Genomic DNA, 14,903 nt, shown 5'->3' with positions numbered 1-14,903 from the left:
TATCACTTCTTGGGGCTTTGTTTATAGAACAGGAATGGCACTGCTTACTTTAGAGAATGTGGAAAGATGACCTGAGCTGGTGCTTTTTGCTTACCTCCCTTTATTTATAATTTTGTTTAATTTAATGCTTTTGGACTCTTCTCCCTTGAATGTTATCAAAATCCCCTGAACTAAAAGAAACCGAAGACCCAGAATATTTTGATAATCAACTATCAGGGGAGAATGGACAATAAGAACCAGCACAGGGCATCTTTCCCTCACCCCTCTCTAGTAAGGCATTCTTCATACACTGAGGATTGCTAGTAACTGGCTTCTATTATCCTGAAATTGAGACAAGCAGGTAAAGATACAGAAATGCCCACTACCTTGAAAGTACCTAGAAACATGCCAAGCCTGTACGGACACGAACTGTTTCCTATTCATAGCACTGGTAGGGTACACATTAGGAGCCTAGTGAAGGCACTGGGTTTGGGTCAAGGACTATCACTTTCCTATCTGGATGTGCAGACCACCTAAAAAATAATCTCAACACTCACCTATCCACAGCTCTGTCTAGCAAGTAAAACAGAGCCTGAAGTACCACATGTTGGACCGACTTGTGGGGGTGATGCAACCTAGCGGTGAAGAGGGCAATGGAGGCTCCTGTTGGATCCCGAACATTCTAAAGCAAAGAAAACAAGAAACTTTTAGAAATCAAAACAGGAAACCACAACAGTCATTAAGGATTCTCATATTGTGGGAAAAGGTTCACTGTGTGAAGAGAAGAATAGATGCTAGGAATATTTCCTTGACGTGCATCCATCTCTCCAGAAAGCAAAGAACGTTTCCATAACCCCGTGCTTGATTCTTTGAAATCACATATTCCTGTGGTAGTAAAAAACCACATTCTCTTTGCATTTCAACTATAGACAGTTCAAAGGACAGTTCTACACTGGTTGCATAGCTAACTTCCCAGGCAGGATGGCAAATGAAATAAACAGCATGGGAAAACCATAGCTAGGACCATGTTTTGCCACAGAAGTATCATCATAAACTTACCTGAAAGACTGACGACACTTTTGAGTGTAAAGCTCAAATGAGGTAAGGAACAATCGGTCTCTGGAACACTGTACACCCATCCCAAAGGTCTTGATTAAACTTAGTGGACCAATGAAGCAAACTACTGTAAACTACTAATTCTCCATCATTTTGTGCCATAATGCACAGGTGCTTCATACCTATTCCTGGCTGTTAATACTTTCTTAAGCTGTGATAACTAGGAACAAAATCAAACCAGGACAACAGCTATAAAAGAAGTGGCAAGACATACAATAAGTGTCTATAAAGACTCACTAAGATGGTGAACTTTCCACTGAGGATCTCAGAACGGAGTGGTTCCTCATGAGGTTTCAGCTTCACAATGCCTTCCTTCCTTCGTGTTTCCTAAAAATGAAGTACAGCAAGATGAATTAATGTGAAAATACTGCATACTCAGGAATTTTATGAGAAGTACATGAGTTGAACCATGAATTCCTTGGCAAAACCCCATCCAGGCCAGCTGAATGTAGTTAGAATTCTGTTCAATGCCATCTTATCAGTACCCTTGGTACAGATTTTTTTCTCTGACTCATTGAGAATCCCAACCTAGACAACCAACCAATGTGCACTGGTTAGGGTGGAAGCCAAAGTGCCTGAATATGCAGCATTACTGACTTTGCACCTGGATATTGACACAGAGACCTAAAAATCCTTCCCACCCTCAGAATCAGGCCTTGCCTATCTTAACAAGAGTTTTCACGTCTAGATCGTTCCCACCCACACCATACAGAGTCGGCAGGGATGGGCAACCTGGCCATTGGCTACCCAAAATGGGGGTGGCTACAAAGGCAAGAAGTGACTGGCTTACAAGTTTTCAAGAGGGAGCCTAGATCCAGAGGGCGTGGAGGAAGGTAGACTCTCCACTGAGTAGTATCCAATCTGTCTGGATGGGGCTAATGAAAGGCGATAGGGATAGGTCCCTTGTGGTACAGTAGTGAATAATTGTTATCAGGGCAGACTGTGAGGGTTGGACATGTAAAGGTGGACGTTTTGTAGCAAAAGTAGGGGAGTTACTGACTTTGCAGTCCAGGAGAGGAGGCCCTGGAACCATCAAGGGAGAAGAGCGAAGTGCGGGACCCTACCCAGAGAAGCAGTGATGCCACAGATGGAGGAAGAGACAATGACGTAGGAGATGGAACGGCTGGGGACTCTAGACCCAGAGAGGGAGACGGGCTGTGTGCTGATGACCCGGGGTGTGGGGGGGTGTGGGGGCAGGCTTTCAGGGTATATCCTTTGATTGGTTGATGATGCATGTAGGGGATTGTAACCATGGTACTGAAACGATATACGATAGGATGAATGTAAAGGTAATGTTTTCCCATGTAAACTATCACATAATTCACAGTAAACATTTAAAAAATTAAAAGTGTTCACCCCCACTCTATGTCCTATCCAAGTTACTATGACCAAGTTACTATGACCTCATATCCCTACCTCTTTGGCCAGATTCTTTCAATTCACCTTCAGTTCTCATCTTCCCTTCCCACTGTACTGGTTTCCTCAAAATTAAACTACTCCACTGGAAGCTTTGCCAAGGACTTTTGTCCTGTGACCTCTGTCACTGAGCCCAGTGAATATTTTCAATCTTTTTACATGACAAAGAATGACCATTCACTTTTCTTTTTCATGAAACAGTCTCTATCTTTGTATACTACATTGACAAATAAACAAAACACTGGTTTTCCTAGTTTTCAACTATTCCTCCAGAATCTTTTTTAAGTTTTTATTGTGAGGTTTACATTGGAGAACATCAACTTTACACTCATCCCATCGTATTTTGTTTCACTGCAATGATTACAATTACCTCCAAGCATCATCAAATAACCAAAGGGACATGCCCGCCACCCCCACCCCCCCCAGCCGCCAACACATAGCCCTTCTCCCTCCCTGAGTCCAGTGTCCCCAGCTGCTCCATCTGCCCACGTCATCATCTTTGTCTCCATCCCTGGCATCACTGCCTCTCTGTGTAGGTTCTCGCTCTTCATTCATTCATCTCACTTGATGGTCCCAAGGACTTCCGCTGCTGGACTGCAGAGTCAACCACTCCTCTCCATCTTGAGTTTTTGTCAGTGAATTTTCCTCTGCCTATTGGTCAATTTTAGCTTGAAAAATAAACTGTTCCATATTTTCTTTGAAAGGCTAGATATGCTCCTTTGAGGATACCTGGTATACGCTTCCTGCCTCAATCTCACAGGTGATGAAGATCAATGGTTACAGTCTTCGGTATGGGTTGAATTTTTTAATCTGCAGGGCTTGGCTGCCCCGAGTCGACCTTGATCCTTTTTTTTAGCTACCACATCCATAAGTATAGGTAAAGTTCATCAAATTGTAGCAGGTTACTCTTTTTTTCTCTCTCCCTTTTCTTTCTTCTTCTAGTCGAGTTCTGATCATCCAGCCATCGAAGTCAGGTCAGGTGGGTACTACCTGCAAGTAAGGGTGTTCTTGTGCATCTCCCTCACCCCACATCAACTGGATGCATCACTCTCCGCTCCAGTCCTCCATGGCCATGTCACTGCCTCTGGGCCCAGGAGTCCCTGGATTTTGCCATACTGCTAGCCATTCAGGTCTCCACCCAGGTTCACCGGGGTCTATTGAATGTGGTTGGGCTTAGCTCATTGCTGGTTTTTCCCCTCTTCCCCTAATCGGTGACCAATGTGGTCACCAGCCAAACCACATGTCTGCTCATGTATTCCCCTTGAGTCTCAGTCTTGGAAGGGGGTTTGCTCTGAGGGATCCCGACCACTTGCCTTGATGGCTCCCGGGTGAACAGCTTGTTTTTGTAGTAATCAGACTGCAGTGATTGTTTCGGATTTTTACTGCCGGTCTTTCTTTCACAAAGTATCTTTAGTTCTTTTAGTCGCTCCTGACTGGTCTACTCATCCTTTCCAGTGGAAATTTCCTACCTCAGCTGGTTCTGGATGGGGTTCTGGATTCCATTTATGGTCTTGTGCAATGTAAAGGCTCTACAGGAAGCCTCTTTCACTGGGCAACTTCTAGCCCCCTTTAAGGTATTCCAATCAGTTATAGGCTGAAGACGGACATACGGGCTTTTTGTAGTGATGATTCCGGGTATTCCTTTCTCTCCCCCTCAAGTGTCTATTTTACAATGGTAGGCAAGGGAAACCAAGATTCAAAAGATAGCCAAGCATCTTAACATTATTCCCCTCTTTTACCTCTTCAAGGAGTCCTGGTATGGTGCTGTGAGTTAATGCGACAGACTGTAAAGCTGTTTGAACTGCAAGGCTGGTGGTTCAAGCTCACCAGTCACTCCTCAGAAATCCTACGCAGGGTTGCTATGGGTCGGACCCGACTCAACGGCACTTAACAACAACAACTTTTTTGATCTTTGCTGTTGTTGCTGGTGTGAGATGGTATCTCATTGTTGTTTTGATTTGCATCTCTCTAATGGCTAGTGGTAGTGCAGTTGTTACGAATCGGGCTGTGAACCTCAAGGTCAGCAGTTCGAAACTACCAGCTGTTCCACGGGAGAAAGATGAGGCTTTCTGCTCATGTAAAGATTTACAGCCTCGCTGTACAGGGTTGCTATGAATCGGAACCGATTCCATGGCACATAATAACAACAACAAATGGCTAGTGATCATGAACATTTCTTCATATGTTAGTTGGTAGCCCAGATCTCCTCCTTGGTGAAGTATCTGTTCATGTCTTGTGCCCATTTTTTAATTGGGTTGTTTGTCTCTTTCTTGTAGAGGTGTTGTAGTTTCCTATATATTTTAGAAATGAGTCCCTTGTCTGATGTGTCGTTGCAAAAGATTTTTTCCCATTCTGTGGATTTCCTTTTTACTCTTTTGATGAACATAAGTTTTTAATTTTTAGTATGTCCCAATCATCTATTTTGTCTACTTTCATTGGTGTAGCTTTCAAAATGTTTGGTACTCTGTGTATGCCCTTAATTAGAGTCCTCACATTTGTCCCTATTTTTTCATTGATGACTTTCATAATTTTGGGATTCACATTTAGGTCTCTTATCCATGTTGGTTTTTGTGTAGGGCATGAGGTAAAGGTCTTGTTTCAATCTTTTGCATATCACTTTCCAGTTCTGCCAGCACCATCTGTTAAAGAGGCTATTTCCTCCCCATGCAATATTCCTAGGCAATTTGTCGAAAATCAGCTGGCTTTATGTGGACAGGTTAATTTCTGGATTCTTGATTCTGTTCCATTGATCAATGTATTTTTCATTGCACCAACACCAGGCTATTTTGACCACTGTAGCCATGTAGTAAATTTTAAAATCAGGGAGTGATAGGTTTCCAACCTTGTTCTTCTTCTTAAGCAGTGCTTTGCTTATCCTGGGTCTCTTTCCATATAAAGTTTGTAACTGTTTTTCCATCTTTTTGAAGAATGTCATTGGAATCTGGATTAGGATTGCATTATACGTGTAAATTGCTTTGAGCAGTACTGATATTTTCACAATGTTAAGTCTTCCTACCCAGGAGCCTGGTATATTCTACTTTTTTAAATCTCTTTTGGTTTCTTGTAGTAGTGTTTTGTAGTTTTCTTTGTATAAGTCCTTTGTTTCTCTGGTTACAATTATTCCTAGATATTTCTGCATTGATTGATATGATCATGTGGTTCCTTTCCTTTGTCTTATTTATATGGTTAATTGTATTGACTGTTTTTTGCTAATGTTGAACCATCCTTGCATCCCTGTTATAAAACCCACTTGTTCATGATGTATTATTTTTTTGATGTGCTGCTGGATTTTGTTGGCTAGGTTTTTGTTGAGAATTTTTGCATCTATGTTCATGAGGGATATTGTTCTATACTTTTCTTTCTTAGTGACGTCCTTCCCTGGTTTTGGTATGAGGTTTATGCTTGCTTCATAAAATGTATTAGGAAAACTTCCATCCTCTTCTATATTTTGGAATAATTTGAGTAGCATTGGTGACAGCTCTTCCCTGAATGTTTGGTAGAACTCTCAGTGAAGCCATCTGGGCCTGGACTTCTTTTGGTTGGGAGTTTTCTGATGACCTGATCAATTTCTTCTTTTGTTATGGTCTGTTCAGGTTTTCTACTTCACTGTGTGTATGTTTAGGTAGGCCGTGTTTTTCTAAAAATGTATCCATCTAAATTTTCAAATTTGTTGGAATACAACTCTTCATAGTATTCTGTTAGTTACCCTTTTGATTTCCTTTAGCTCTGCTGTGACATCACACATGTGGTTTCTAATGCATGTTATTTGTGTCTTCTCCCTCTTTTCTTTTGTTAGGTTTGCCAATGGTTTGTAGGTTTTATTAATCCTTTCAAAGAACTAGCGTCTTGTCCTGTTGATTCTCTCTATAGTTTTCTGTTTTCCAACTCATTTATTTCTGCTCTGCTCTTTATTATTTCTTTTTGTGTGTGTGACTGTAGGTTCCCTCTGTTGATCTGTTTCTAATTGCTGGAGATGCTGAGTCAATGTGTTAATTTTGGTTCTTTCTTCTTTTTGGATGTGTGCATTTATCGCAATGAATTGTCCTCTCAGCACTGCTTTCGCCATGTCCCAAAGATTTTGGTATGTTTTGTTTTCATTCTCATTTGTTTCTAGGAACTTTATGAATTCACGTTTGATTTCTTCTACTATCCAGTCGCTTTTCAGCAGGGTATTATTCTATTTCCATGTATTTGACTTCATTTCCTTGGTCTTATTGATGATTTCTAGTTTTATAGCATCGTAGTCTGAATAGATGCTTTATAGTATTCTGAAATTTTTAAATTTATGAAGGTTTGCTTTGTGACCTAACACATGGTCAATTCTGGAGAATGTTCCATTTGCACAGGAAAAGAATGTACATTGTGCCGTTATTGGGTTGAATGCCTTGTACACATGTATGAGGTCAAGCTGGTTGATTGTGCTGTTTAGTTCCTCTGTGGTGCATTTAATCCATTGACATTCAGAGTAATTATCAATAGGTATGAATTAATTGCTGTCATGTTAATTTTTTGTGGTGCTCTTCATTCCTTTGTTCTGCATGCCTTCTTCTGCTGAGTTTGTTTTTTGTGCTACTTCTTGTCAATTTCTTCTTTGTTTTCATATTTCCTTCTTCTGATTGGATCTTCATTTTCATGGTACATTGTGAAGTATTAACTTTCATTGGGGTTTCCCTATAGTCTATTAACTTTCCCTCCATTTAAGACAGTCTATTGTATCCTGTGATCCACCTGACCTCCTCACCACCTAGATCTCTGTTATGTTTTTCCCTTCTTTGACACTATGAATATTTTGATCTTTGGTGGACCTCACAGGTCCTCTGAGTTCATTGCTGTAATTCTGTTCTGTTCTGAACCCTGCTATCGCTTGACTGAGTTCCAGGTGGTGTTGCCCCATGACTGTCAATCTCTGGTTGTTGCCTGTTATTGCTGGTTTTCAGTCCAAAGAACTCCCTTTAGGATGTTTTGAAGCACTGGGTTGGTTTTGACAAAATCTCTTAACTTCTGTTTATCTGAAATATTTTGATTACAGTATCGTATTTGATTGACAGTTTTGCTGGATAGACGATTCTTGGTTGGCAGTTTTTTTCTTTTAGGGTTTTATATATGTCTTCCCATTGCCTCGCCTGCATAGTTTCTGCTGAGAAGTCAGAGCTTAATCTGATTTGCTTCCTTTATAGGTAACACTTCTCTTTTCCCTGGCTGCTTTTAGGATTTTCTACTTGTCTTTGATTTTGGAGACCTTGATATGTCTTGGTGATTTTCGTTTGGGGTCTGTCCTTCCTGGAGTTCATTCAGCTTCTTGAATGTTTATCTTCTCATCCTTCAAGATATTAGGGAAATTTTCTTCCAGTAGTTCAACTATCTCTTCTGTGGACGTCTGTGATTCTTCCTGTTCCAGGATGCCAATAATTCTTAAGTTATTCCTCTTCATGTTTTTCAGCATGAATCTTAGGTTCTCTTCAGATTTTTTTAATCTTTTTTTTCTGCTAGCACTTTCCTGACTTCTTCCTTTTTTTCCTCCATCCCTTTTTGGAACATTTGTATTTGTTTCTGTATTATTCTTCTGAATTCCTTCTCAGGCATATCCAAATCCTGCTCTTCTACTGGAAATACTGTGTGTGCCTCCAGCTCATTTGTCTCAGTTACTCTTTTCTGTTTTTGGACATGTTTTGAGATCTTTTGTTGTGTTTTCCTGGTCATTTTCAATAGTTAGGTGGATTTTTAATGCTTAAATGGATGCATGTTGCTGTGTTAAATTTCCTAAGTGTCTCTTGGTGGGTATGATCTGGAGATAGGCTTCCCTTTTCACGTGTTAATACCTAGCACCTGGTATTGGCTCCTGTCCCAATGGTGAGATATTATGGGGTATGATTGTAGCTTGGCTATATGGTCACGATTGCTGTCTCTTCTTGGTTAACATAGGGAGAAAAAAAGCTCCCACCCCCAGGAAAAAAGTGTGTTCAAAAGGACCAAAAACAGAAGCGATATAAAAGCAGAGACAAAAACCACCTCTCCCAAACAAAAATAACACCATAGCTGTCTGACCACAGGCAAGAGTAAAGGGTCCCACCCAGGTCAACTTTAGGGCTGAGTCCCAGAGTCAGATGTCATAAGCAGCTGCCAAAGCATCAGACCATGGGACCAGTGGGGATTCCCCTTCTCTGTGTCGTGGGAAAACTGTGGGCTCAATGCTGGACCCTTTTGGGGGTGCACGCCCAACCGCCTGAAGATGGCCAGGCTGGGAAGAGAGGGCACGACAGGGAAGAGGAGGAAAAGATGTGTAGAATCCCCCACTTCTTTTTTCAAATGTTGCGGCACGGGTTTCACTGTGTCAGTCTGGCTGTGGCCCCACCCTCTGAACACAGCCTGGGTGGGAGTGCTCGGCAGGCAAAGTCCCAAGTACTAACTGATTCTGGAATCTCAGTATTTTCCTTTATACTGTGATTTTTCCACTGGCAGGTGCAAGAAACCGACACCCAGCACCTTATACTAGATCCAGAGCTCTGGAGCTGCTCTGTGAAATCACCCTCTCTGGATTTTTGGCACCTCCTCCATGGAACTTGTCCTACCTGACTTTGCTAGTCCCAGCTCCAAAACCGGAACGCTCTCTCTTTTTTTTAATCTGGGAAATTTTATGTCTCTTCAGATGGATAGTCTAACCTCATGGCAACATGCCATACAGTACTGCATCAACAACCAAAAAGGTGGGGAGGGTAGAGTCCTGGTGTGGTGCTATAGGAACAGCACTGAACTGCTAACCACAGTGTTGGCAGATCAAACCCACCAGCTGCTCCTTGTAAACTCTAGCAGTGAGGACTGACTTGATGGCACTTAATAACAACACAGTCTCAAGGACATTGCCAATTGAGAAAGCAAAGAGAGAACCAAAGTCAATGTACTCTTAAAAAACAATGATCAAAATAAAGTAACATGCTGCACATGCAACTGTATTTGCATAAAAGTAATGTTAAGACAGTGTCTCTAGGTAATACAACTGCTCTTTTCTTCCAGGTCTAAATCTCCCCTTCCTGAACCAAAATGCTCACTAGGCATTCATCTGAATGGCAGGTTTCTAAACACCCCAGAATCCTGGAAAACAGTGGAGTGAAAGGTGCATGTGGCTAGGATTCAAACTCTAGGAAATGTGAACTATCTATCTGGTCTCTAAGATGACAATGGAAGGCTACCTGAGCCAGTGGATGTCGAATCCTGTGCTACAGTCATAACTCAGGGACATGAGTGGTGTTTCCCAGGAGCTACTGTAATCAGCTCAACTACCCAAGGGCCCTTGTGAGACTGATATAACCTTCTTCTGGGAGGAGGACGGCACTCAGAGAACCATAATAACACAACTGGTACAGGTCTGGTCTACCCCTAAGCAACATACTCGGTAGGAGTGGAATAACTCGATGGCACGGAGTACATCAAACTTCCTGGCCATGAGGAACTTGACAGCCACGTTCCAAGAGAGTGGAGAAACATTGTACTGAACTGTCCACTTGTTAATCTCTTCAAGAAACTGCTTGGTGGCCTGTTTGGGAAGACAGGAAAAAAAAAGTATAGTTAGTAAAAAGAGAACATATTTATGGAACCAAAGAACAAACAAAAACTATCACCCTTTCCCCAAGCAAATCTGGGCCCAAAGTTTACCACAGGTAAAGGTAGAAACAGTTCTGACACCAGAAATAGTCAAAATGCATAAAGCACAGTGAGGTGAGAAGTCAGAGCCAGGTTCAGAGAGTAAGGCTACATTAGAGCTTAAATTCTAAGTTTGTCTGATTTTTTTGTTTTTTGTGGAAGGCTGATTTACAGTGGAAGCCCTAACTCCATTTTGAGTTCTTTCTGACCATTAAACCAGACAAATGTCTATGCTTAGACAAGACAGGAACAAACCTAGGGAGGGGCAGTTTTGCCCTCCGGAAGAGTGGGTTTGGAAGTAGATTACAACTCCCTGGTAAACCAAGGGAGGGGCAGTTTTACCCTTAGGCTTGCACAGAGAACTTGATACTTGCTTGGGCCTGTCCTTAATGATTTACTGAAAATGGCCACCTGTTGTTACCTGTGATTCAGGGCTGCATGGTCATGAGTCACACGTATCTTGACCAACAGGTGGTCAAAATGCAAGACCCAATCCTGTACACTTTTTAAAGCTGCAATTATATAGGTATTCCCAATCATGGTCCTTTCCCATAATCCTCCTAGACAGCAATCAATGGATTACTACCCATTACCAATTGTGATCTAGCAATGAGTTCCTTTGCTTTCTGTTGTATTTATGAAATTCATGGCTGTGAGTTGGCTGAAATCCATTGGCCTAATGCTGATAGTGTCCCTCATCCAGGAGAATTTGTCTTTGTTTTTTGTCTTTATCCTGTTTAGGGCTTAATAAAAGAATCTCTGTAAAATATGTCTGAATATGGGCTTTCTTAAACCCTAGAGTACAGGGCCTGGAGTCCTGGTATGACACTGTAGGATAAGCTTTGGACCGAAAGGTAGGACTGAAACACATGACCGGTGGCTCAAGCTCACCAGCCACTCCTTGGAAACCCTATGCAGGGTCACTATGAGTCAGAACCAATTCGACAACACTTAACAACAACAAAGCACAGGGCCTACCACAAGTATGCATAAAAAAAAAAATGTAGGGTAAGACCAGGGCACCCAAATGAGATGCAAATGATTATCCCCCAAATGGAAAAACAGGTAGAGTGTTTGTTGCTGCTACTGTTGTTTTAAAGGGGCAGAAACAGTGATTGGGCTCTCTGAAGAGTTATTAAATAATGCACAGTGTAGTCTTAGCTGCTACTTTGGTCCAAAAGTCAACTGGAGACAGTTTTGTTGTTGCTGTTGTTGTTAGGTGCCGACTCACAGCGACTATATGCACAACAGAACAAAATACTGCCCAATGCTATACCACGCTCACAATTGTTACATCTGAGCCCATTGACAATGTACCAATCTATCTTGTTGGGGGTCCACCCTCTTTTTCACTGACCCTCCACTTTTCTAAGCATGATGTCCTCCAGGGACTGGTCCCTTCTGATAATATGTCACAAGTATGTGAGACAAAGTCTTGCCTTCCTGGCTTCTAAGGAGTACTCTGGCTGTACTTCTTCCAAGGCAAATTTGTTTGTTGTTCTGGCAGTCCATGGTACTTTAATATTTTTCTCCAACAGCAAAATCATCAAAATGGGTTTTGCCTTTACAATTAATTAGCAGGACTATTTGGGAACACCAAACTATTAGAAAGAATTTAGCCTATCAACTGTTTTTTTGCTCAGACTGAACCATGGGTTCTATTTATGCTCACGTGGCAGCAGTGCCCTTAGTGCCTAAATGGTCATTAACAGCGTCTCTAGTAGTTAAAGGGGTTCTGACCGCTCAATGGTTATGCACTCAGCTACTAACAAAAAGGTCTGCAGGAAGTTCATGGGACAAAAGGCCTGGAGATCTACTCTCAGGAAGACTGTTGTTGTAAAAGTGCCATTGAGTCAGTTCCGACTAATGGCAACCTGGTACAGGGTTTCCAAAGAGCAGCCCGTGTGTTTAAACTGCCGACTTCACGGTTTGCAGTCCAATGCTAATCCTACAGTCCCACACCATAGGGCAGTTCTACTCAGTCATAGGATTGCTATGCATTGGAATGAACTCTGCAGCACACAACAGATAGTGGCTTGAATTAGGGGGAAACAGCGCTAGAAGGAGCCCTGGTGGTGCTGTAAGATAAGCACTTGACTGGGAATCAAAGGTTGGCAGTTCAAACCCACCAGCCACTCTCCAGAAGAAAAATGAGACAGCTCCTTTAAAGATTTACAACATTGGAAATCTTATACAGGGTCACTATGAGTCAGAAGTGACATGATACCAGTTTGGTTGGGTTTTAGTTTGGTACTGAGGGAGGGGTACAAAATTTTAAATTTCATTATCTAGTTCCAGGTGTGGCACTATAGGATAAGCACTGGACTGCTAACAACAAGATCAGCAGTTCAAACCCACCAGCCGCTCCTCAGAAACCCTAGACAGGGTTGTTAAGAGTCAGAATTGACTCAACGACTCTTAACAACAACAATTTCAAGCTAATAAGATGTTTGTTTCTAGTCCTGCTCCTACCTCTAGATTAAACCATGCTCTTTTATCCCCTCTTGCTCTATTCCCCTTTACATTATAGCCAATGTATGCTTCTGCCAAACTTTATCTTAGAATGTGATTGGAAATGGAATATTCTGCCTTTAGACTCTGAATTGCTAACAGCTTTTAGCTTGGCTACTCTGTCCCTTCCATTGCCACCTAGAACCATCTTTTAGCTGTTGTCTAAAACATGTTCCACCTGACAAGAGCTCTGAATTTTAATCAGTTAAGATATGTTTATTTATTTATTCAACACCTACTATTTGTTAAGCTAGTGCCTGTGCTAGAAGCATGTTGTTGTTAAGTGTTAGAAGTAAAAGCAGTACAAAAATGACGTTTCCATCAAAAGGTATAAGGCCAACTTGCTGTATGACCATGGACAAGGTCACTCTTCAACTCTAATTTTGCAACTGAAAAATAAGGGGGGAAAGGGCAACAGCAATGACCTATTTACAGTCTTGGCAACAAGTCCTATCTAGCTATTACAATCCAAATTGCCAAATATGTGCTTAAATAACTAGTTCACCAGGATCCGGGAAAGTCAGCAGTATCTCACAACAGAGTACCTGATTCACCCCCCAATTTCTGGGAAAGAAAAAAAAAGAGGACTGAGACTGTACTTGAGCTCACTTTTGAGCCTTCCAACTGAGGCAACAGAACACATCTCTCTGGAAAAGCAGGGAGCCAGCAAAACTAATCAGGCAAAGTGCATGAAAACGGCCAAGAAAGAAAGGCCGTGAAGAAAAGCTTTTAGAAGATCACTTTGGCCCAGAACCAGTTGAAGCCAGACCAGAGAAATAAGTCCCAGAGAAGACAAGAGAACAAACTTAGAATGCTCCACAAGAAAACAGTCTGAGCTGCCTCTGGGGGTGAGTGGTCAGCATCAGAATGAGGAAAAACGGAAGGGAAAATAAGAGACGTGGGCACAGAAAGATCCCAGAAACAAAACTCTAGCCAGTCTGGAAGGCCTCCAGGAGACTCTGTAAATGGTACTTGTTTTGTGAAGTTAACATACTGTCTTCTAAATCCAGTCTTCTCCACGACTACTCTGAGACTGACTGCAGAATAAAACTACAGGGATAACAAAAGAACATGCTTTCCCCACCATTTAGCTGAAATAGTCTAATAAATATTTCTAATAAATATCATGAAGAGATGGATTAATGTACACGCTGTTCTGGTGTGTCGTCAAGTCGATTCTGATTCAAGGCAACTCTAAAGGACAGAGTAGAACTGCCCCTTAGGGCTTCCTAGGCTGTCATCTTTACAGGAGCTGGATAGCAGCCAAGCACTTAACTACTCCTTTATGTATAGGTTGTTGTTGCTGTTAAATGCCATTGAGTCAGGACTGACTCACAGCAGCCCTGTATAGGGCTTCTGAAGCAGCTGATGGGTTTGAACTGCCAACCTTGTGGTTCGCAGTCCAGTGTGGTAGTGGTGTTGTTAAGTGCTGTCAAGTAGGTTCCGACCCTATATAGGGTTTTCCAAGAGCAGCTGGTGGCCTTGAACTGCTGACCTTATGGTTCAAACCAACACTGCAGTCCAGCGCATTAACCTGCAGCACCACACCAGTCCAATGTTTAGGAAGAGAAAAATCTAGTTAAAGGACCAAGAGGTATGTAAACGTATCACATCCAATTATTAAGATAACTTTTCATTTTTCATCAATAAACAATGACCCTAAACTCAAAGGGAACACATGAATAGTCTTGTATACTTGCTGGTGACCACTCTGTTCTACTTGTGAGTGGAAGTGGGGGAAATGTAGCAATAAAGACACAGGCTGAGTTTGGACATGTTCCATAGGCACCTTAAGATGAAAGAGAGAAGAGGAAGGAGTGGCTGGTCTGAAGTTTAGGGAGACGTGTGAACTCCCACACCCAATGGACACAGACCTAACCACTTGGAGGCTAGAGCTGAGAGTGAAGTGGCCAGCTGGTATGAAGTGGGGTAGGCATGCAAGAGCTCCCAAACGGGCAGCTTTGACCTAGCTTGGATGGCTAGCTGATCAGAACTCAACCAGGTGAAGATAAATAAGTTTGATCCAGGGAGAGGGCCACGTGTAAATTGCTACAATTTGATGAATTGGACCTTTGCTTATGGATGCAGTTGCTCAAAATTCCAACCTAAAGGGAAGGACTCTTCATATCACGGATCAAGCTTGTATCTTCAGTACACTGGGTTGGGAGGGACAGGCAACTTAGACACTGGCGATCAAAAATGGGGGTTTTAAAGGCACGAAGTGGCTGGCTAACAAGCTTTTA

General features: G+C 42.1%; 1 protein-coding gene across 1 annotated transcript in view; it reads right to left on the bottom strand.

Moving 5' to 3' along the window:
• Nucleotides 1–14,903, bottom strand: part of PTPN9 (protein tyrosine phosphatase, non-receptor type 9) — a 119,655-nt gene that overhangs the window by 63,736 nt on the left and 41,016 nt on the right. The window contains exons 2-4 of the mRNA XM_006866468.1: nt 9,899–10,042; nt 1,333–1,422; nt 537–661 (exon numbers count right to left, since the gene is read on the bottom strand). Of these exons, the coding sequence (XP_006866530.1) occupies nt 537–661; nt 1,333–1,422; nt 9,899–10,042 (359 nt within the window). The remainder of the gene's footprint in view (nt 1–536; nt 662–1,332; nt 1,423–9,898; nt 10,043–14,903) is intronic.

Source organism: Chrysochloris asiatica, unplaced genomic scaffold (genome assembly GCF_000296735.1).
Source record: "Chrysochloris asiatica unplaced genomic scaffold, ChrAsi1.0 scaffold00092, whole genome shotgun sequence".
Classification (NCBI taxonomy): domain Eukaryota; kingdom Metazoa; phylum Chordata; class Mammalia; order Afrosoricida; family Chrysochloridae; genus Chrysochloris; species Chrysochloris asiatica.
This window is presented reverse-complemented; position numbering and strand designations above follow the sequence as displayed.